This window comes from Hyaena hyaena, unplaced genomic scaffold, assembly GCF_003009895.1.
Source record: "Hyaena hyaena isolate Hyena2069 unplaced genomic scaffold, ASM300989v1 scaffold_844, whole genome shotgun sequence".
In the NCBI taxonomy this organism is placed as follows: Eukaryota; Metazoa; Chordata; class Mammalia; order Carnivora; family Hyaenidae; genus Hyaena; species Hyaena hyaena.
In genome coordinates, this window is record NW_024081476.1 from 454,885 (window position 1) to 476,333 (window position 21,449).

The window sequence follows — 21,449 nt, forward strand, 5'->3', positions numbered from 1 at the left end:
AGCTCAGTTTAACTCTTGAGTCCCTATGAACTTGAACTCTTTCCAGTTCACACCACAATGCCTGTCCCAAGACATGTTCCCTCTTGATCACCTTCAGCTCTTCTCTTCTCATCCCACCACATGTCCAATCCATCAGCAAATCTCATTGGCTCTACCTTCAAAGTATATCCAGAATCCATAATTTCTCACCATCTCCACAGGGGCCACCCTGGTCTAAGTTTCCATCATGTTTCACCCAGCTTACTGCAATAGTACCCTAAATGCTCCTTTGCCCCTAGTAGGGCACTTGCTTCACCCTTGGCCCTTACCACGTTTCCCACACATGGTCTCTTCATCACACAGAAGCCAGATGGATCCCAATGAAACACGTTGGGGGCGCCTGAGTGGCTCAGTTTATATCTGGATCTCGGCTCAGGTTATGATCTCACAGTTTGTGAGTTTAAGCCCCATGTCTGGTTCCACCCTGACCTCTCTCTCTCCCAAATAAACAAAAAAACCTAAAAAAATAAAAACACATGTCAAATCAAGCAATGTCTCCACCTCAAAATCCTGCAATGGCTCTCATTTCACTTGTAGCATCCATGCTTACATTGGCCTACATGGCCTGTGTGGTCTGTCTCTGCCTCTTTTCTAGCCCTCTCTCCCTTGCTTACTCTGCTCCAGGGATACTGGACTCACTGCTGTTCCTGCAGCACACCAGATATGCTCTTGCCTCAGTGCCTTTGTACCTCCTATTTCTTCTGCCTGGAATGTTCTTGGAAATCCGTATGGCTTGCCGCCTCCCTTCTTTCGAGTCTTCATTCAAATGATACATTCTCAGTGAGACTGTCGCCATCACCCTGTTTATATTTGCAACCCCACCAACAAACACTTCATCTTTCTACTCTCCTGTTTTATTTTTCTCCCTTGCTTGCACTTGTTAGCAACTACAGCCGGTCCTCTCACTTAGCTGTGATGGTTCATTTTGTGTCAACCTGACTGGGCCACCGGGTGCCCAGATATTTGGTTAAACATTATCTCCAGGTGTGTCTGTGAGGGTGTTTCTGGATGAGATTAACATTTGAATCTATAGATGGAGAAAAGCAGGTTGCTCTCCCCAGTGTGGGTGGACTTCATCCAATCCACTGAAGGCCTGAATACAATAAAAGATTGAGTAAGAAAGATTTCTTTCGGCTTGAGTCTCTCGGAGCTGGGACATTCGTCTCCTCATGCCTTCAGACTCAGACTGGAACTATACACACCACTGGCTTCCCTTGGATCTCCAGCTCACCCACTGCACATAGTAGAATTCTCAGCCTCTGAAATTATTTTGTTTTGTTTTTATAATTTCTTTCTCGTGATGACTAATTTTGTTAATGTTTATTTATTTTTGAGGGAGAGAGAGCGTGCATGCGCGAGCGAGCGAGGGAGGGACAGAGAAAGAGGGAGATCGAGGGTCTGAAGCAGGCTCTGTGCTGACAGCAGAAAGCCAGATGCAGGGCTTGAACTCATGAACCATGAGATCATGACCTGAGCCAAAGTCGCTTGCTTAACTGACTGAACCACCAAGGTGCCCCCAGCCTCCAAAATTGTATGAACTAATTCCTTACAGTAAATTTCATTTCGTATGTATACACATCCTGTTTCTCTGGAGAACTCAGACAAATACACCAACTAATGGTATATTTTTTAATTTTTATTTTTTAAAAAAATTTTAATAGCTTACTGTCATGTTGGCTTCCATACAACACCCAGTGCTCATCCCCACAAATGTCCTCCTCCATGCCTATCACCCCATTTCCCCTCCCCCTCACCCCCATCAGTCCTCAGTTTGTTCTCAGCATTCAAGAGTCTCTCATGGTTTGCCTCCCACCCTCTCCCCCACTATTTCTCCCTTCTTCTCCCCCATGGTCCTCAGTTAAGTTCCTCCTAACCCTCCTATACATGCAAACATATGGTATTTGTCCTTCTCTGCCTGACTTATTTCGCTCAGCATAACACCCTCAAGGTCCATCCAGGTTGCTACACATGGCCACATTTCATTCTTTCTCATCGCCATGTAGGATTCCATCGTATAGATAAACCACATCTTATTGATCCATTCATCAGTTGATGGACACTTAGGCTCTTTCCATGTTTTGGCTATTGTCGAGAGTGCTGCTCTGAACATTGGGGTACATGTGCTCCTATGCATCAGTACTCCTGTATCCCTTGGGTAAATTCCTAGCAGTGCTATTGCTGGGTCATAGGGGAGTTCTATTGTTAATTTTTTGAGGAGCCTCCACACTGTTTTCCAGAGGGGCTGCACCAGTTTACATTCCCACCAACAGTGTAGGAGGGTGCCCATTTCTCCACATCCTCGCCAGCATCTCGTGTTCTCTGATTTGCTCATTTTAGCCACTCTGACTGGCGTGAGGTGGTATCTCAGTGTTGTTTTGATTTGTATTTCCCTGATGAGTAGAGATGCTGAGCATTGTTTCATGTGTTTGTTGGCCATCTGGATGTCCTCTTTGGAGAAGTGTCTGCTCATATCTTCTGCCCATTTCTTCACTGGATTGTTTGTTTTTCAGGTGTGGAGTTCGATGAGTTCCTTAAAGATTTTGGATACTAGCCCTTTATCTGATATGTCATTTGCAACTATCTCTTCCCATTCCTAACGGTATACTTTTATTACATTTTAAAAAGCTGTTGTCTCTCTCCACGCCAACATAAATTCATGAGGGCGGGGGTTTTTGTCTATTTCATTCACTGCTGTATTCTGTGCAAAATGCCTGGCATATGGTAGGTACTTAATAAATACATGTTGAATGAATGATGGCCCTTAAAATTGTATAATTGTACCTTGTTTCTTGTTCGTGTCTTGCTTTTCTTTTCCCTTTTCTTTTCTTTTCCTTTCTTTCTTCCTTTCTTTCTTTCTTTCTTTCTTTCTTTCTTTTTTTTTTTTTTGTCTCCCAGGAGTCTGTGAGTCACTCCACCACAGGAACTGGCATTTGCATCCCCAATGCCAGGCAAAATGCCCACCACCAAAGTACCCAGTACATACTGAATGAAATGTCTTGATATGATCCATCCAGAAGACAACTGGAGTTTCCAGAACCAAACAGGACAGAGCCCTTGCCAGTGCCAAATTCAGAAAGACCACCTCTCTTTTCCCCCACCCCTGCCTCAAACCCCAGCCTTGGCAAGGCGGCTGCCTTCTGCCTGGTGCCCCCGCCTACCCTCCCTTCTTTGCCTCTTTCCTCCCTTCCCCCACCAAGCCCTCCTCGCTCGCCTGGGTACAGGCGATTATCTGGGGGTGGTAATTATTGCAGTAAATTGGAAGTTGTTTTGCACAGGACTGTGCCTCACGCAGGTCAATTTGTATGCTTCCTGGGCACTTGTGACACTCTAGAGATGCCATAGCAACGGCCTCGGCGCCGGGCTCACTGACTGCAGGAGATGAGGCGGGGGAGTGGTGCGCGCCGCAGGGCACCGAGATGGCGGGCAGGGCGCCCCCCCCCCCCCTCAGCACAGCGCTGCAGGGAGCCGTCACCTCTCTGAGCCTCGGTTTCCCCGTTGGTATCAGGGCAACAATAACCCGCACGGAGACTGTCGTGGGGTAAAAATGAGATAATGGCTTGAACAGTTTGTAAAAGTGTAAGCCGAGGGCTGGCTATTCGTACAATGACTATTCTTTTTCGTGGCATTGTCTTCTTTCCTACTTGTCTCCCGCCTTTCTGCAGCTCACCCCTGCCCGCCTCGCCCCCGCCCTGAGCCAGAGCCTGCCAGATTCCCCGCCGCAGGAGCGGGGTTCCTGCTGGTCCTCCTTTATTCGGCGCAAAAATCTCTCCTCCTGGAACACCGTTTAGCGATGAGGCCCACAGAGATACCGCCAGCTCATCCCACGGGGGCCGAGCCACTGATTAAATTGTATTCACTCTGCCTTTCGGTCATTCAAATTGGCTGGGACGAGGCCAGCTGGAATTAGTGACAAATTTGAAGCAGAGAATATTGACAAAAGAAGGCCGTTTTATTGCCTGCAATGACACGCGATAATTCAAAGGAGGCTCCCCGGTGTTGCCAAAGAGAGCTTTAGTTAGACTTTTTTTGCTAATTATTTGGATAGATTCAAACCACAAGTCCTTAAAATCAGTTTTGTTCCCTTCTAGGTATTGAAAAACAACACTTCCTTCTCCGATGGCCCCCTTTCTCTTTAAATCTGAGATCCTGACCAGGAGAAGGCTTTGAAAACAAGAAAGCACTAAAGAACAAGTCATTCCTTACAAATATATATATATATATATATATATATATATATATATATATATATGTCTATTTATTTTAAGAGAGAGAGAGAGCACGAGCCGTGGAGGGGCAGAGGTGGGGGAGAAGAGAGAGAATCCCAAGCAGGCTCCCACTCTCAGTGCAGAGTCTGACTAGGGTGGTGGTGATGGAATTCACTAACCTTGAGATCATGACCTGAGCCGAAATCAAGAGTCAGAGGCTTAACTGACTGAGCCACCTAGTTACCCCTCTTCCAAATATTTTTTAAGCACCTACTATGCATCAGAACTATTGTGGTTATTAGACAGATATTGGGCTAATGTTCCTAGAGAAGAAACAAGTAATATGGAAGTAAACAGAAAGGAGATACTTTTAAATAGTAATAAGCAAGCTAGGGGCACCTGGGTGGCTCAGTCAGTTAAGCTTCTGACTCTTGATTTCAGTTCAGGTCATGATCTCACAGTTCATGAGATAGAGCTAATGGCTCCATGCTAATGGCATGGAACCTGCTTGGATTCTCTCTCCCTATCTTCCCCTCCCCTGCTCATGCACGTATTCTCTCTCTCTCTCTCTCTCTCTCTCTCTCCCTCTCTCTCTCAAAATAAATAAATAAACATTAAAACATAGTAAGGGTGCTAAAGGACATAAACAGGATGAGGAAGATGGGGTAGTTACTTTAGAGAAGATGGGTCAGGAAAGGTCTCACAGGAGAGATAGCTGAGATCTGGATGATAAGAAGGAGCCAGCCATGCTAAGATTTTAGGGAAAAGTGTTCCTGGTAGAAGGAATAGCAAATGCAAAGACCCTGTGGTGGAAATGGGCTTGGTTGTTTGAAGAAGACAAAGAAAGTCAATGTGGTTAAGGTGAAATGAACAAGCAAGGTGAGCTTTGGACAGGTCAAGTTATAGGGACTTGTGGGCCATGGTAAGGGGTTTGGATGGTATTTTAAGTGCATTGTGAACTGATGAAAGATTCCAAGCAAAGGAGTGATGTGATCTGGTTTCTATTTTTAGAAAAATTATTGGCTGCTGCTTGAAGAATAAATTAGATTACCTTAATAAGAAAAATGGACTGGGAAACAAGAATGGGAGTAGGGATGCCAATTAGGAAGCCATTGGTAAATGCCAGGTGGCTTATGCTTGGGTGCTTGCAGTTGGGTAGGGAAAAGTGGAGAGATTCAGGACATATTTTGGAGATAGAGCCTGCAGGTCTTGGTGATGGATTGGATGAGGGACAGAGAAGAGACAACATTTCTAGTTTCTAGGTTTGGGGCTTGAACAACTGGGTGAAAGGTGGTGCCATTTAGAGAGGTGGAAAAGACTGGAGCAGATCAGGTTTGAGGGTGGGTTGGGAACCCATACTTTTGGATATTTTAAGTATGAGATGTCAGGGAGGCCTTGATATAGGAGTCCGGGGCTCGAGTGAGAGATTTGGACCTAAGAAAGACATTTGGGAGTCCTTAATATTTGGTAAAGAGTTCTTGGGATTCTTGGTGACTTGTTCAGAGCCAACCCGAAGCTAGAACAGATATCTGCCCAGGATACAGGGGATACCTGCCTCCATCTCTACCTCCAAAAGGACACCCTTGTTCTCAACTTGACTTGTCTCAGTGAAGACCTACTCTTCAGGGAAATGCAAAATAAAAGTTTTTAATAATCGGAAGGGTGAAGATCAAAACGTTGGAAAACACTGTTACCAAAGGTGTGGGGAAACAGGCATCCTCATATATTGTTGATAGGAATGTAAGTTTGCTCATCCCTGATGGAAGGCAATTTAGCAGCTTCTATCAAAATGAGAGACACATACACTGAGACTCCAACAATTCCACCTTTAGGACAGTATCCTACAGATATACTGACACATATTCACAAACATGCATGTGCCAGAATATATATTTACTGCCATAATATTTGTAATAGCAAAAGATTAGAGGGGTTCCTAGGTGGCTCAGTAGGTTGAGCACCCAACTCTTGATTTTGGTTCAGGTCAGGATCCCAAGTTTATAGTTTATGGGATCAGGCTCTGCACAGAGCATGGAGCCTGCTTCAGATGTTCTCTCTCTCTCTCTCTCTCTCTCTCCCCCCTACTCATGCTCTCTCTAAAATAAGAAAATAAAATAAAAGATTGGAAAAATATCTACCAGCAGGTGATGGGTCAAATAAATTAAAGTACACTCTTACAGTGGAATATACACAGCCATTAAACCTAAGGAAGATCCTGATTTCTTTTTTATTTTTTAAACTGAAGTGAAATTCACATAACATTTCATTCACTAGTATAACCATTTTAAAGTTTAAAATTCAGTGTTTATATGTATTGATATGAAACATCTTTGAGACCTATTGGTAAGTGCCTACCCCCACTCACCTGTTCCCATCGGTCTACCTCTGCTGGTGATCCTAGGAGGGACTTTTTTTTTTTTTTTTTTTGACAGGGACCTTTGAAATGTCTCTGTTGCTAAGGAAAGGTGGTGGTGATATTAATCAATGGTTCTCAGAACAGCTGAACATTAGTGCCACCTGGGGAGATTTAAAAAATGTCCTTGCCCAGGCCCCACCTCTAGAGATTCTGATTTAATTAGTCAGAGGTGGGGCCTAGATATGATTTCTAAAGTGGAGGCATAATTTACATGAAGTACAATGCATAGGTCTTAAGCATAGAGTTCAATGAATTGTGATACTTGTGGGCAGTGTGTAACCACTGCCCCCATAAAAACATAGACCATTTCCACTGTCCCAGTCGATGCCCACACTCTTGCCAGAGGAAACGACCTTTCTTTAAAAAAAATTTTTTTAATGTTTTATTCATTTCTGAGAGAGAGACAGCATGAGAAGGGGAGGGTCAGAGAGAAAGGGAGACACAGAATCTGAAATAGACTCTAGGCTCGGAGCTAGCTGTCAGCACAGAGCCCGACATGGGGCTTGTACCCACAAACCGTTAGATCATGACCTGAGCTGAAGTTGGATGCTTAACCAACTGAGCCACCCAGGCACCTCTTGTCTATCTTTTTAATTATAGTGATTCTCTTGGGTACATAGTGGTATCTCATTGTGATTTTAAATAGCATTTCCCTAATGACTATGTTGGTCATCTTCTCATTGGCTCACCAATCATTCATATATCCTGTTCAATGCAGTGTCTATTTGAGTGTTTTGCCCATATTTTTAGGTTGTCATTTTATTATTGATTTGTAGGAGTTCTCTATATGTTCTCGATACTATATTTTTGTCAGATACATATATTGCAAATACAATATTATTTAAAAGATCTCCAGTGACTCTAACATCAATCTAGGGTTGAGAACCCCTGATATGCTAATAATCAGTGCCAGAGGGTCCCTGCTTCTCTGAATTCCCAAATATGCCCTCTGGCAACTGCATCTGATGATTGGTTCTTCAATCCAAGTGAACGTACAGGGCTGTGGAGATTTGAGGAGTTAGGGGTGCATTGTCAGTCTTCCTTCTGTGGATCTGTCTGGCTTCTTGGACTGCTTCATTCATCTAAACTGTTCTCTTACTCTCTGATATGAGACCATAAGTCTTTTACTGTCACCACCCTAAAATTTTCCATGTATGAAACTTGACCTTATTGCGTGACCCATTGTGACTACCTGGATATGGTGTATGTCAAAGGCCAAAGACATGTTTTCTTCTGGATGGAGCAAGCTATGTCCTTCCTAGGCATAGAAGGAATGTGACTTTCTGGATCCCCTCACAGCCATTGTCCTCAGTCTGCCTACCTGCTCACTGAAAGGGAGAATCATTTTCTAGTAGCCTTGGGAACCATTCACCAAGGGTCTGGAAGTTGAAGGCCTGGTCCTGGTCTCTTTGAATCTGCTGTGTACTTGCTGCATGACTTTGTGTAAAACAGTTAACCAATCTGAGCCTTTGTTCCTGCGACTGGTAGAAGAGAACAGCAATTTCTTGCTTGTTGTGGGGAAAGGGCCTGGCATAAAATAGGAATTCACAAAGCCATCGGTTCCCTTGAAAGGGGAGTTGGGAAGGCTTGGCTCTGGGAGTGATGCAGCTGGGCTGTGAGAGGAGCTCTCTGCTGGGGACTTGCCATGCCCTCAGTGTGCCTTGGTGTCATGTATCTGCCCCTTCCCTCCACACATAGTCTAGGAGGCCTAGACTGGCCAAATTCCCCCCTGCTGTGTCGTCTTCACCCTGCCCTTCTTGGCTGATTTGAACAGAGCATCCAACAAGGGCCCCTAGGCTCTTTACGCTCACAGCAATGGCTGGGAAGCCAATTATCTGGGACATACAGTTCCTGACTCAGATCTGGGCAGGGGGCCAAGGCTTTCAAAGGGCTGTAGAAAAATGTAACCCTCACCCTCCCCTCAAGAGCTTGTAGTTTCTACTGTCTGTCTCTTTTAGTGCCTAAAAGGAAGGGCAAAGGACCACAAAGGTTCAAATTAGGTGCCCATAGGAGTCCCTTCTTGGGCTGACACAGGGAGGAGCTTTGACTTTAGCTTTTACAATAGGAGCTCATGCCATGTAGGGAGGGTTTCTCTGCTGCTGCAGGAAGATGGAAAGCTGAGAAGGAGATCACGAGAGCTTCCAGAAATGCTCTTGACTTGGGGAACAAGTATGTACAGGGGATATGGAGAGTCCACCAACACTGGCTGGAGCCCATTTATTTCACAGCCAAACATGGGTGGCTTTCTCCCAGCACAAGATTCTGGAAGAGAATAGAAGGGAGGGTATCCCATTCCTGGGTGTAACTCATTCCTTTGTGCTATTTCCAAGTCCATCCTGAGGGAGGTTTAAGAGGGAGACAGGCACAGTGCTGGCAAGAAGTGTGGCTGGGATGGACACGTTTGGACCTCCCTTCCTCCTTGGTTCCTGGCCCCCACTGATATTTTGGATGTATCATTCTTACTCATAGCCTCATTATAGCTCTCCATCATGGTGTCTATTGCTCACCTTTGAGACTGGTAAATTGACAAATTCATCCATCCATCCATCCATCCATCCATCCATCCATCCATCCATCCATCCTTCCAACAAATATTCGCTTATTAGATACTATATGCAGGTACTGTGCTAAGCTCTCTGAAGCTATAATTGTGAAAAAGTCATATCTGTCCTTCACAGAGCTCACATGATCATGGGTGAGCCAGAGGTAACTGGACAGCCACATTCCATGGACTAAATCCAATGATAAAGGCAGGGCGTGTCACATTGTGTCACAGAGGATGACTGTTGGGAAGGATTATGGAAGGTCCTTAGAAGAATGGAGACTTGAGCTGAGAGCCAAGGAGTGAATAGGAGATAGTGAGACAAAAAGGAAGGAAAGAAAGTCCAGGCAGAGGAAACAGCATGTGAGGCAAGATTTGAGTGAGTAGAAGTGGTTCAGTGTGAGAAGAGTGATGTATGTATATGTGTGTATGTGTTTGAGAGTGTGTGCATGCTCATGTCATGGAGAAGTGAGTCATAAGGCAGGAAGATCAGTCAGAGACCAGATAAGGAAGGCCTTGAAACCATGCTGAGGAGGTGGACTTGATTTTGAGAGCAAGGGAGAGGCTTCAAAGGGTTTAGAAAGGGCCATGACATGATCAGATTGGTGTTTTTGAAAGATCACTCTGGTTTCTAGATGCATGAACAGTGGGGAGCAGGCACAACTGAAAGCAGGAAGAAAGTCAGGAAGCTATTGAAATGAGGCAGGTAAGAGATGTCAGTGTCATGGACCAGAATGGTGGCAGAGTTGCTGAAGAGAAGTGTTTGGGTTTGGGATGTATTTTGGAGGTAGAGTCAACAAGACATATTGGTGAATTGGAAAGATGCTTTCCAGTTTCTGACTTGAACAACTGGGGGCAGGGGGTGTGTTACTAATGCTGTTCTTGAAAGTAAGGGATATTGAGGGAACAGGTCTAGGGGAAGGTAGGAGATGAGTTCAGTGCCATGTTGAGGTTGAGCTTCCAGGAAGATATGTCCTATAGCCAGTTGGTCATCTAGGACTGAAACTCAGGAGAAAAGATGAGGCTAGAGACAAAATTGTGAAGTTTGGGGAGTGGATGAGGTAGCCCACTGTCCTGTCAAATGATTCCTTACCCTTTGGTGACTCCCTGCTTCAGCTCAAACCCTAGGAGGCACGTTTAGGAGACACTTACCAAAGACTGCAATTTAGTGCAAAGACCCTGAGGATAATCCTAACTCTTGGCTCCCTCTTTCTCCTCAGCTCCTGTCATTTCCACAGCATCTTGGACTGACTTGACTAGCTTCCAGTAAGAATTTATCCAGTGGGGGACCAGGACAGCTGCCATTCATAGGAAACTGGGTTTCTGGCTCCCCCTTCCGGCAGAGCTGGAGATGATGCACAGCTGGGCCGCTGAACTGGAAAGGACTCTCTCTCCTCTGCCTCAAAAGAGGGGCTGAAGACATCTGCCCCAGTATTCTTCTCCAACTCCCCACTCCACCCCGCCAAATACCACCTACTTTAGAACCTTTGCTATAAATAGTGGGATAAAAGCCTAGTTAGGTGTCTGGGAATCACGGATTAAATTCTCCCTGTTTCCAAATTACTTCTCTTTTCTGCCCCAAACTCACTCTTAGTCTCCTTGTCCATGAGGATTCCATTTGGTTATTTCTACCTATCTCCGAAAACACTCTCTTCCATTCTGAGTCCGTATGAGCAACATTTTGCTGACACCCATTTGGCTTCCCTCCTCCTAATATGCAGGGAAGCCAAGGTCTGTGCTGGAAAGAGTACTGGGCTGGAAGTCAAGGAACCTCGAATGAGTCCCGTTTCTGCCACCAATTCAGGGTATAGCCTAGGACCAGTCACTTCCTTCTTTCCCAGTGGCAGTTCCCTCACCTGTATCATTGGACTAGACTCCAAAAAACTCTTCCAACTCTAGTGTCCTAGGCTTTGCTCCAACCACTTTATCCCTTTGCAGTTCTTTTTTTTTTTTTTAAATATTTTTATTTATTTCTAGGAGAGAGAGAGAGAGACAGAGCGAGCAGGGGAGGGTCAGAGAGAGAGGGAGACACAGACTCTGAAATAGGCTCCAGGCTCTGAGCTGGCAGTCCGCACAGAGCCCGACGCGGGGCTCGAACCCACGAACCGCGAGATCATGACCTAAGCGAAAGTCGGACGCCCAACCGACTAAGCCACCCAGGCGCCCCTATCCCTTTTCAGTTCTTTATGTGCATCAAGCTCTCTCCTGCTTCAGAACTTTGGTTGTGCCCTTCCTTCTGCCTGAAATGCTCTTCCCTTCCCTTTTAAAATCTCATCCTTCAGCTCTCAGCTCAGATGTTACTTCTTCAGAAAAACTTTCCCAGCCCCTTCACACTGGGTCAGGTACCTCACCATGTGCTCTCAGAATTCCCTGGAGCTCTCTTTCTGTGCCTTCATCATAGTTTGTGATTTTCCACATGCTTGCATGATTATTATTTCAAGTCTCCCCACAAATCCCCAAACTTCAAGCTCTTGATAGCAAGAACCAGTCTGTTTTTCTCACCACTGTATCCTAGCACCCAGATGCTTGCCTGGCCATCTTGTAAAGGCTCAACACATATTTATTAAATACAGGAATAAGTAAATGGATGAATGAACCCTTATCTTTGCCTATCAGCTGCTTTCTATATCTAACTAGCATAATGTCTAAAAGCAAAAAGTCAAAAACCAGAGTGTCTGGGTTTGAAGCCCAGCTTTACCACTCACAAGCTGTGTAAGCTGGTAGAAGTTGTTCTGTCTTTCTGTGCCTCAGTTTCCTTACCTATAAAGGGCGGATTATAATAGCATACTCTACCTAATAAGGTTGTTGTGAGGATGAAAAGACTTAATATATGTAAACCATGGGGAACAAGGCTTAGCACTCAAGTGCTATATTAGTAATAGCTATTATTCTTAGTCTGCCTCATCCATCTCTCCATTTACCCATTCTGAGCTCCCCCACAAGGCCTCATTATCTTATTTCCGGTCTTTGAGTACGAGTGACTCAGTGTTATTTCCAGATTAGATAGCAAAGTTTTTTTAAATTTTTATTATGGAAAATTTCGAACAGGCAGAGCAGAGAGAAGAGGACAATGAACCTCTGTAACATACTTCAACAATAATCAACATTTTGCCAGTCTATGCTCATCTTTCCCCCTCCTCATCTTTCTCCCTTCTGGAGTATTTTAATACAAACCCCAGATGTCATATGATTTTATCTGAAAACACTCCATTATGCATCTCTAGCAGATAAGGACTTTAAAAAAATACAACAATACCATTAGCACACTTTAAAAATTAACAATACTTAGGGAAGGCTTTTGAAACTCCATTCCCTTGGGGAAAGCAGGGGGAATGGAGGCCCTTTCTCTGAGGGTAGACATGAAATGAGGAAGAGTCAAGAGAATTAATATAAAGTACTATGAACAGGGTCTGATACATAAATGGGATATAGTAATAACTTATTTTGATTCATTTCCATTTTCTCCACTTATCCACCCTAAATTCTCCCCAACCCCTCTCTTATTTCTGGTCTATGAGCATGTGTTACCCTTTAGAAAGGAAGACTAGGAGTCCAGGGTGATGAGTTTCCTGGGTCCCTGGCACCCCTCGGTGAGAGATGGGACTCCAGAAGGCACTGAGAAGGGACCAAAGGTGGTGAATGTGGGACTGAGGGGGAGGGAAAGAGAGCTAGAAGACTTAGTGGGTTTTAAAGAAAAGGGAGTCCTGGGGTACATGAGTGGCTCACTTGCTTAAGCCTCCGACTCTTGGTTTCAGCTCAGATCATGACCTCACAGTTTGTGAGTTCTAACCCCATATTGGGCTCTGGGCTGATGGTGCGGAGCCTGATTGAGATTCTCTCTCTCTCTCAAAATAAATAAAGCTTAACAAAAAAGGAGGAGTCCTGTGGCTGTATGAGAATGGTACTGAGAACAATCCAGTAATCTAAGGGCAGGCAAACAGTAAGCCTGGTCCTTTCTTCCCAATATTCAGAGCCTTTGGGGGTCCTTGATAGCTACGAAGCAGGGAGGTGGGAGCCTGGATCCTGAGGGAGTTCCTTCTGGCTTTTCTCCATAGCTGCCTGAGACAGCAATCAGGGTTTTGCTTTGCTTCATTTGGAGTTCTCAACTGTTCCAAAGATAATGTAAGAGATGATGGTAGACACTGAGCCAAAGCACACCTGGAGATGGCCTTCCCCAGGCTGGAGATGAAGATTTTTGTGCTCCCATCTCTTTTATCATTTCTATGGAATTCTTCCCACAGCCCTTCTTCTCATCACAGTCCTACTTTGGGTACTCAGAATCCCTGCACACTCTACCCACCCCAATCCAAACTTGCCTCCAGGGAAAGAAGTGATTAAACACGTAAACAAGGTAAACAAGCTCTTTCACAAACTGACTTCCAACTACTTCATCAACCTCATTTCCCACTACTCTCCTCTTCTTTCCGGCAGTAGGCAGTGGACACAGTGAAGGAGCACGGATTTTCCATATAAACCCATATAAACCCGGTATTGAATTCTGGCTCTGTTATTTCTGCTAAGGTTCTCTGGAACCTTAAGCAAAGTCACTTTATGTCCCCGAGCCTCAGTTTTCATATCTGAAGACGGGGATAGTAGTAGTGTACTAAAAGCCCTCTTAACAGGAGGTTTAAAGCCATATGAAAATATGACTTACGGTTAAGCGTCCGACTTTCGCTTAGGTCATGATCTCGCGGATCGTGGGTTCGAGCCCCGCGTCGGGCTCTGTGCTGACTGCCAGCTCAGAGCCTGGAGCCTGTTTCAGTCTGTGACTCCCTCTCTCTCTGACCCTCCCCTGCTCACGCTGTCTCTCTCTCTCTCCTAGAAATAAATAAAACGTTAAAAAATTTTTTTTAAATAAAAAAAAAAGAAAATATGACTTAAAGTCATGGAACCAGGAAAATATCCCATATTCTCTTTTTAGAAAATCACTTTTTTAAACTCCTAATGATCTATGATATTTACAAAAAGCTTAAAATCCTCTGGACTTATGGCAGGCATGACTGGGTCAATAGGTGAGCTTTCAAATACTGGATGTTAATCAGTGCCTTGAAGAATATCAATGTCCATGTTTTCATCGCTGTATGAACAAGGACAATTTTTGTTGGCCCACAACCTCCAACTGAGGATCGTCCAAGCAAGTCACTTATTGTCACCGCGTTTCCTGCCCCAAGCTCTGAGCTCTGCCTTTGAAAATGATGGCATCCTAGTTAGAGCTTCTAAAGTAATGGTGACCATACATTACAGCACTCCTTTTTTTTTTTTAAAGCACTACTTATATTTTATCTATTTATTTATTATTACAAATAGTTTATTGTCAAGTGGTTTCCATATAACACCCAGAAGCACTACTTACATTTCTTAAATGAGAGCTTTGGCTTGGCTCTTGAAGACCCTTCTTCAATGTGAGTTTAAGTCACGTGAACCATGCCTCCCAGGGTGTTTGAATTCAAAGCATGCTCAATGCCAGGCAACGGCAAGCATGGAATGAAGGATATTTGGGGGGAACAGGCTATGGAGGATCTCTAGGGGCCACTAAAATGGGATTATATCAGGCATTTTACTTCACTCACGAGGATAGCTAGCACACGCACACGCTCGAATGTGCTGAAGCACGGCTTGAGCCGAATTGAAAACGCAAGAGAGAAGAGGACACAACCCCCTCCCGCTCCTTTGGGGCTGGGACCGCCTTCAGCGCGCGTAGGCGCAGGCGCGCGACCTTAGCGGGCGGGCTCTGGCGGTGGCGCGGAGGGCGGCGCTGCCGATTGGCCAGCCACGAGGCCGACTGTTGCCCTGCCCCGCCTCCCGGTGCACGGCGCAGGCGCAGGGCGGGAGCGAGCGAAATTTGATCGCTGAGATACCTGCAACCCAAGCTGGGGGTCATGGAGGCGTCCCGAGGGAGTGCGGAAGCCGCGGCCTTAAGCCCTGAGCAGGCTGCTCGTTACCTGAGGTATGTCTGGGCCGCTGGGCGGGTCTAGCTCATAGGTTCTGGCCGGGAGTGGGGGTGGGAAGCCCTCGGACCCTTCCAGGGACCCAGACTGCTGAGGCGGAGCCTTGTGAGACTCGCCCTTGCGTTCTCGGAGCAGGGCGTGGGAATCTGCTCAGATTTCTAAAACCTGGGGAGCCTCCCGGTGCCCCCTTCTTTGGTCAGATAGCTCTCCAGCATGAACTCCTTAAAAGCCAGAACTTCCACTGATCAAGCCTTTCTTGAGTCTTGCCACCAGGCCTAGGGGATACAGAGAGGAGTGAAATACTGCCCCTGCACACTGCTTATAATTTGGTAGTGGAAAGGGATAGGTAAACCAGTAATCGCTATAATGTTCGATGAGTGCTGGAAGAGGTATAACGTGCAAGGCATAGTATAGGTTTAAAGGAGGAAATAGGCCATCTACAGGGCCAGCTTCACAAGAGGAGACGCTTGTGTTCACTATAGGGCTAAGGGTGGGGGACATGGTGAAGTGAGAATGAGATGTAAACTGTTTTTGAAAGCTGTGATAAAATACATACAACATAATTTAACCATTCTTAAGTATACAGTTCAGTGGTATTAAATCCATTAATACTGTTGTTAAAGCAGCACCACCATCCACCTCCAGAACTCTTCATCTTGCAAAATGAAAACTTCCTATTGAAGAACTCCCTCCCCTCTCCGCCAGCCTCTGGCAACCATCATTCTACTTTCCGTCCTGGTACATTTAACTCCAGGGGCCTCGTACAAGTGGCATCATACAGTATTTGTCTTTATGTGATGGGTTTATTTCACTGAGCATACTTTCAGCAAAGTTCATCAGTATTGTGTCTGACATGTGACAGGATTTCCTTCCTTTTTAGGACGGGATAATATTCCATCGTGTGCACATACCACATTTTGTTTATCCATGTATCCGTTGATGGACACTTGGGTTACTTTCATCTCTTGACTATTGTGAACAGAGCTGGTTTTGAACATGGGTGTGCAAATCTCTCTTTGAGATCCTGCTTTCAATTCTTTCAGATATCTAGCCAGAGGTGGGATTGCTGGATCACAGGGTAATTCTGTTATTAATTTTTTGAGGAACTTCCATACAGTCTTTTACTGCAGCTGCATCATTTTATATTCCCTCCAGCAGTGTACAAGGGTTCCAATGTCTCCATATTCTTGCCACCACTTGTTATTTTCTGGTTTCATTGTGGTTGTTACTAGCCATCCTAATGATAATGAAGTGGCTGGGATTTTGATTTGCATTTCTCTAATGATTAGTGATATTGAGCATCTTTTCATGTGCTTATTGGCCATTTGTATATCTTCTTTGGAGAAATGCCCATTCAAATCCTTTGCCCAGTTTTTAGTCAGGTGGGTTGTTTTTTCTTCACGTATTTTGGGTATTAACTCCTTATCAGATATGATTTGCAGATCTTTTTTTTTTTTTGGATTTTAATTTAATTTAATTAATTAATTAATTTATTTTTACAAATAGTTTATTGTCAAATTAGTTTCCACATAACACTCAGTGCTCATCCCACAAGTGTCCTCCTCCATGCCCATCCCCCTCCCCCCCACATCCATCAGTCCTCAGTTTTTGTCAGCATTCAAGAGTCTCTCATGGTTTGCCTCCCTCCCTCTCCCCAACAATTTCCCCCTTCTTCTCCCCCTTGTTCCTCCGTCAAGTTCCTCCTAATCCTCCTATACGTGCAAACATATGATATTTGTCCTTCTCTGCCTGACTTATTTCGCTCAGCATAACACCCTCAAGGTCCATCCATGTTGCTACACATGGCCAGATTTCATTGTTTCTCATTGCCATGTAGTATTCCATGGTATAGATAAACCACATCTTCTTGATCCATTCATCTGTTGATGGACATTTAGGCTCTTTCCATGTTTTAGCTATTGTGGAGAGTGCTGCTATGAACATGATTTGCAGATCTTCTCTCCCACTCTGTAGGTTGCCTTTTCACTCTGTTGGTAGTGTCCTTTGATGCACAGAAGTTTTAAATTTTGATCTTTTACAAGCAAATAAATTGGGCCAGTGAAATAGTTCTGTCTCCCTTTCAAAAAAAGAAAGGTTGTTAAAAGCTAAATGGTCTCACTGGGGAGTAAAATCACATCTTTAGACTAAGTTCCATGACGTCCTTAAGGAAGATTTGGGGAAAACAGGGAGCAGTGTGGTGTGGTAGAGCACTAGCTTTGGAGTTGGGCCATTTGTGGTTCAAATAATGGCTCTGCTAGCTGGGAAGCCTTAATTGAGTCACTTGACTGTTCTGAGCCTCAATGTTCTCATCGGAAAAATGGGGATAGTAAGGCTTAAGCCATTTAACCCCCTCCCCTCCCTTCCCTGAGCAAGCAGGTGCCTAGATTTCCCCAACACTGCCTCTTACACAGTCACCTGTCTCTTCCTTGCTCTCATGTGCTCTTTCCTGAACATTCCCAAACTCCCTTGCTCCCGTCTATGCTCAGCCCTTCTCTCACAGTCAGGATCTTCTGCCTCACAGCCCCCTGCCTCTCATAGCCCCTCAACTCACAGACTCTTTTATTTCTCCAAGTCTTTCTCTGTCTCTCCAGTCCTCTTCCAAATCCAACCTACACCAAAGCCCCCTCACACGAAGCATCACCTTCTCTACCTTCTTCACTGCTGCTAGTCCTCCTTGGCACACTCTGCTCTCACATGTCTGCCTCTCTTCCTCCCTCCCTCCTGTCTCTTGCTGTCCCACCTTCTTCAGCTCTCTGCCTAACAGCTGAAAGAAAACTTTGAAACTTGCTGTCACACACTCTCTGCACCCATGTTTTCTTTTTCACACACATCTTCCGTCAGACGAAGTGACTCTGTCACACGCTCTGGGTGCCTGTCATGCCCATCCCACAGCTCTTCTCTTGCCCACCATCTTCTTTTCCCCACTTCTGTCCTGTTTCTTCCTGTTCCCCACTGTCACCCACCTTTGTCACTCACTCTCTCTGGCACTCGTATTTTCTTGCTCCTTCTCTCATTCACTGTCACCCACTACATCCTCTCTGTGGCCCCCCTTCTCTCTCCTCTGTCACCCATCTGTCTACACTGTCCTCTTCCTGCTCACACCGTCATCCATTCTGTCTCATCCACTTATTCTTCCATCCCACCTTCTTGCTGTGTCTGTCATCCTCCCCACTGTTGCCTCTTCCCTGCTTTCTCTGTCACCCATGCCCTCTGTCACCCATGATCTCTGCCCCCCACTCTATACCCCTGTTACCCATTCTCTCTTACCCACCTTGTCATTCACTTTCCTTCTCTGTCACCCATTCTTTCATTCTGTCACCTACTCTCTTTTTCTCTCTGTCACTGTATCCTGGGTCCAGTTAGGAGGTAGAAACCATACAGCATATTAAAACAGGAATTTCAGTATAAAGAATTATTAAACTGATAAATGAGTGACTATAAGAAAAACGAAAACCATATGGTGTCCTTGGGGTTAGGGGGAGTACCCAGGGAAGGACAAACTTGGAAGCGCATCCCCTCCCCAAGGCTGAGGTTCAGACCTCTTGGAGAAGGTGTAGTTCAGCCCACTGTGTAGCAGAGAAATGCTTTGTCTGGTCTGCATCCCCTGGGCCAGCAGGAAGCGACCTTCTGGAGTGCAGGTGGTGAGCAGGCTATCAGCAACTCTTGGTGCGATGAGGGCCCAGGCCACAGGCGAGCCACTGGGGGAGCTGGTTTCTATGTGAGAGGGCTGCATGAAGGTTATCGCCAGGCCAGGGGGAGGCTTCAAGGTCATTGAGGGACGAGATGTTCTGGGTGTGTGGTTGTGGGCTACACTGTTGGCCCCCTGTGCAGCTGCCCGGCAACTTCAGGAGAGCCCCTTCCTCCTGTAGTGTCCCTCAGGCACCCTCTACTGAGAAGGATTAACATCGTGTTTGCTGTAAAGGATATGCTGAAAGGAATTCTGCCCATTGTCACAGAACAGGTATTGAGGGGTGAATTTGGAACTGAGAGGCAATTAATTAACTGGTAGAGTCAGCCACCCTCTGCTTACCTCTGTCACCCACCCTGTCTCTCGTGTTGCCTACCTTTTGTCTCCCACTCACTGTCTACGTCACTTGCTCTCCTTGTGTCACCTATTTGTATGTATCTGTGCTGTCCCTACTCTCATGCTGTCACCTGACTGCTGCTCTCTTTCTCTGTTCTCTGTGTCACCCACTGTCTCCTGTCACTCAAACTGCTTTTGTCAAGGTCACTAGTGATTTCATAAATCTAATGGTCACTTTGTAATCCTTATGTTCCTTGATTTACCAGCAGTATTTGACAGCGTTGATCACTTCTCCATGAGGCACTTGATTCATTTGGCTTCCAGGACTCCTCACTGTCCTGATTTTCTTTTTCTTTTTTTCTTTTTGTTAAGTTTATCTATTTTGAAAGAGGCAGAGAGTGTGAGTGTGGAAGGGGCAGAGAAAGAGAGAGAATCTCAAGCAGGCTCTGCGCTGTCAGCACAGCCCATGTGTGGCTCGAATTCATGAAACCATGAGATCATGACCTGAGCTGAAGTCAAGGGTCGGAGGCCCGACCACCTGAGCCACCCGGGCGCCCCTCTCCTGATTTTCTCTTTACCTTACTGATTGCTGCTTCTCAGATTCTGCTGATTCCTCCTCATGTCTTTACTTTTTTCATCTAACATACTTTGAATTCTATATATATATATTTTTTTATTTCTAGGAGGGAGAGAGACAGTGTGAGTAGGGGAGGGTCAGAGAGAGAGAGACACACAGACTCTGAAATAGGCTCCAGGCTCTGAGCTGGCAGTCAGCACAGAGCTGGACGCGGGGCTCGAACCCATGAACCGCGAGATCATGACCTAAGCGAAAGTCGGACGCTTAACCGACTAAGCCACCCAGGTGCCCCTAACATACTTTGAATTCTAAGACATCATCTAACTTCATCCTTAAGTACTCCAGTGCTGCATGTCTTTTTAAAAAGAACACATTCTTACAAAACCATTATAATGTATCATGTAACAAAACAAGCTAATTCCTTGATATCAGCTAATATACAGTCCATATTCACATTTTTCAAGTGGTCTTTAGTCTTTTTATAATTGGTTTGTTTGAATTAGGACCCAAAGAAGGTCCACACACTGCATTTGGTTATATTTCTTAGGTCTCTTATTCTAGGAGTGCCTGGGTATCTCAGTTGGTTAAACATCTGACTCTTGATTTCGGCTCAGGTTATGATCTCGTGGTTTGTGGGTTCAAGCCCTGCATAGGGCTCCTTGGGAATTTTTTTTTCTCTCTCTCCCTCCTCTCTCTATCTCCCTCTCTTTCTTTCTCTTTCTCTGTCTCTCTCTCCCCCTCCCTCCCTCCTAAAAAAAGTCTCTTAATCTAAAACAATCCCTCCCCACCCCCAACTTTTATTTCTATGCCAATGATTTGGATTAGTCTGATGGCTTCCTTGTAGTATCATAAGCTTGTTCTCCTATCTCCTATAATTTAAATTTAAAGGCTTGATGGAATGGAGAAAGAAATGTGCCCCCCCCCCCAAGATTATTATTCAGCCATAGAAAAGAATAAAATTTTGCCATTGTGACTACATGGATGGACCTTGAGGGCATTATGCTAAGTGAAATAAGTTAGACAGAAAGACAGATATGTGGAATCGTAAAAAAAAAAACAAAAAAAAAAACCCAAACAAACCCAAAAGAGAAGCTTATAGATACAGAGAACAGATTGGTGGTTGCCAGAGGTGGGGATGGGCAAACTAGGTGAAGAAAGTCAAAAGATACAAACTTCCAGTTATAAATAAGTAATGGGGATGTAATATACAGCATGGTCATATAGTTAAGTATATGACTATAGTTAATAATACTGTATTACATACTTGAAAGTTGCTAAGAGAGTAAATTTGAAAAAAGTTTTCATCACAAGTAAAAAAAAAAACTAATTATCTATGGTGACAGATGTTAACTAGACTTACTGTGGTGATAATTTCATAACATATACAAATACAGAATCATGTTGTACACCTGAAACTAGTACAATGTTATATGTCAATTGTACCTTAAAAAATATTAAACACTATTCTAGAGCAAAGAAAACAAAAAGATTAAGGGTCACTATTTGTGCCATGACTATTTCAAAGATGAGGCTCTGTACTTCTTATTGCATCATATCAGGAAGCATATAGTGTCTGATATTCCCACTTTTAGTAATGTTAAGATTGGTCAGTGGGCTCAGATGGTCACAGTTTGATCACTCCTTTGCAGAGTTGCATTCCACCCCCCCCCCACCCACCATGATGAATAAAGAATACTT

At 44.8% G+C, this 21,449-nt stretch overlaps 1 protein-coding gene across 1 annotated transcript in view; it reads left to right on the top strand.

The window, feature by feature from the left end:
• Positions 1-15,078: 15,078 nt before the first annotated feature.
• ERCC6L (ERCC excision repair 6 like, spindle assembly checkpoint helicase) overlaps positions 15,079-21,449 on the top strand; it is a 33,004-nt gene continuing 26,633 nt past the window's right edge. The window contains exon 1 of the mRNA XM_039219860.1: positions 15,079-15,149. Within this exon, the coding sequence (XP_039075791.1) occupies positions 15,082-15,149 (68 nt within the window). The 5' untranslated portion in view covers positions 15,079-15,081. The remainder of the gene's footprint in view (positions 15,150-21,449) is intronic.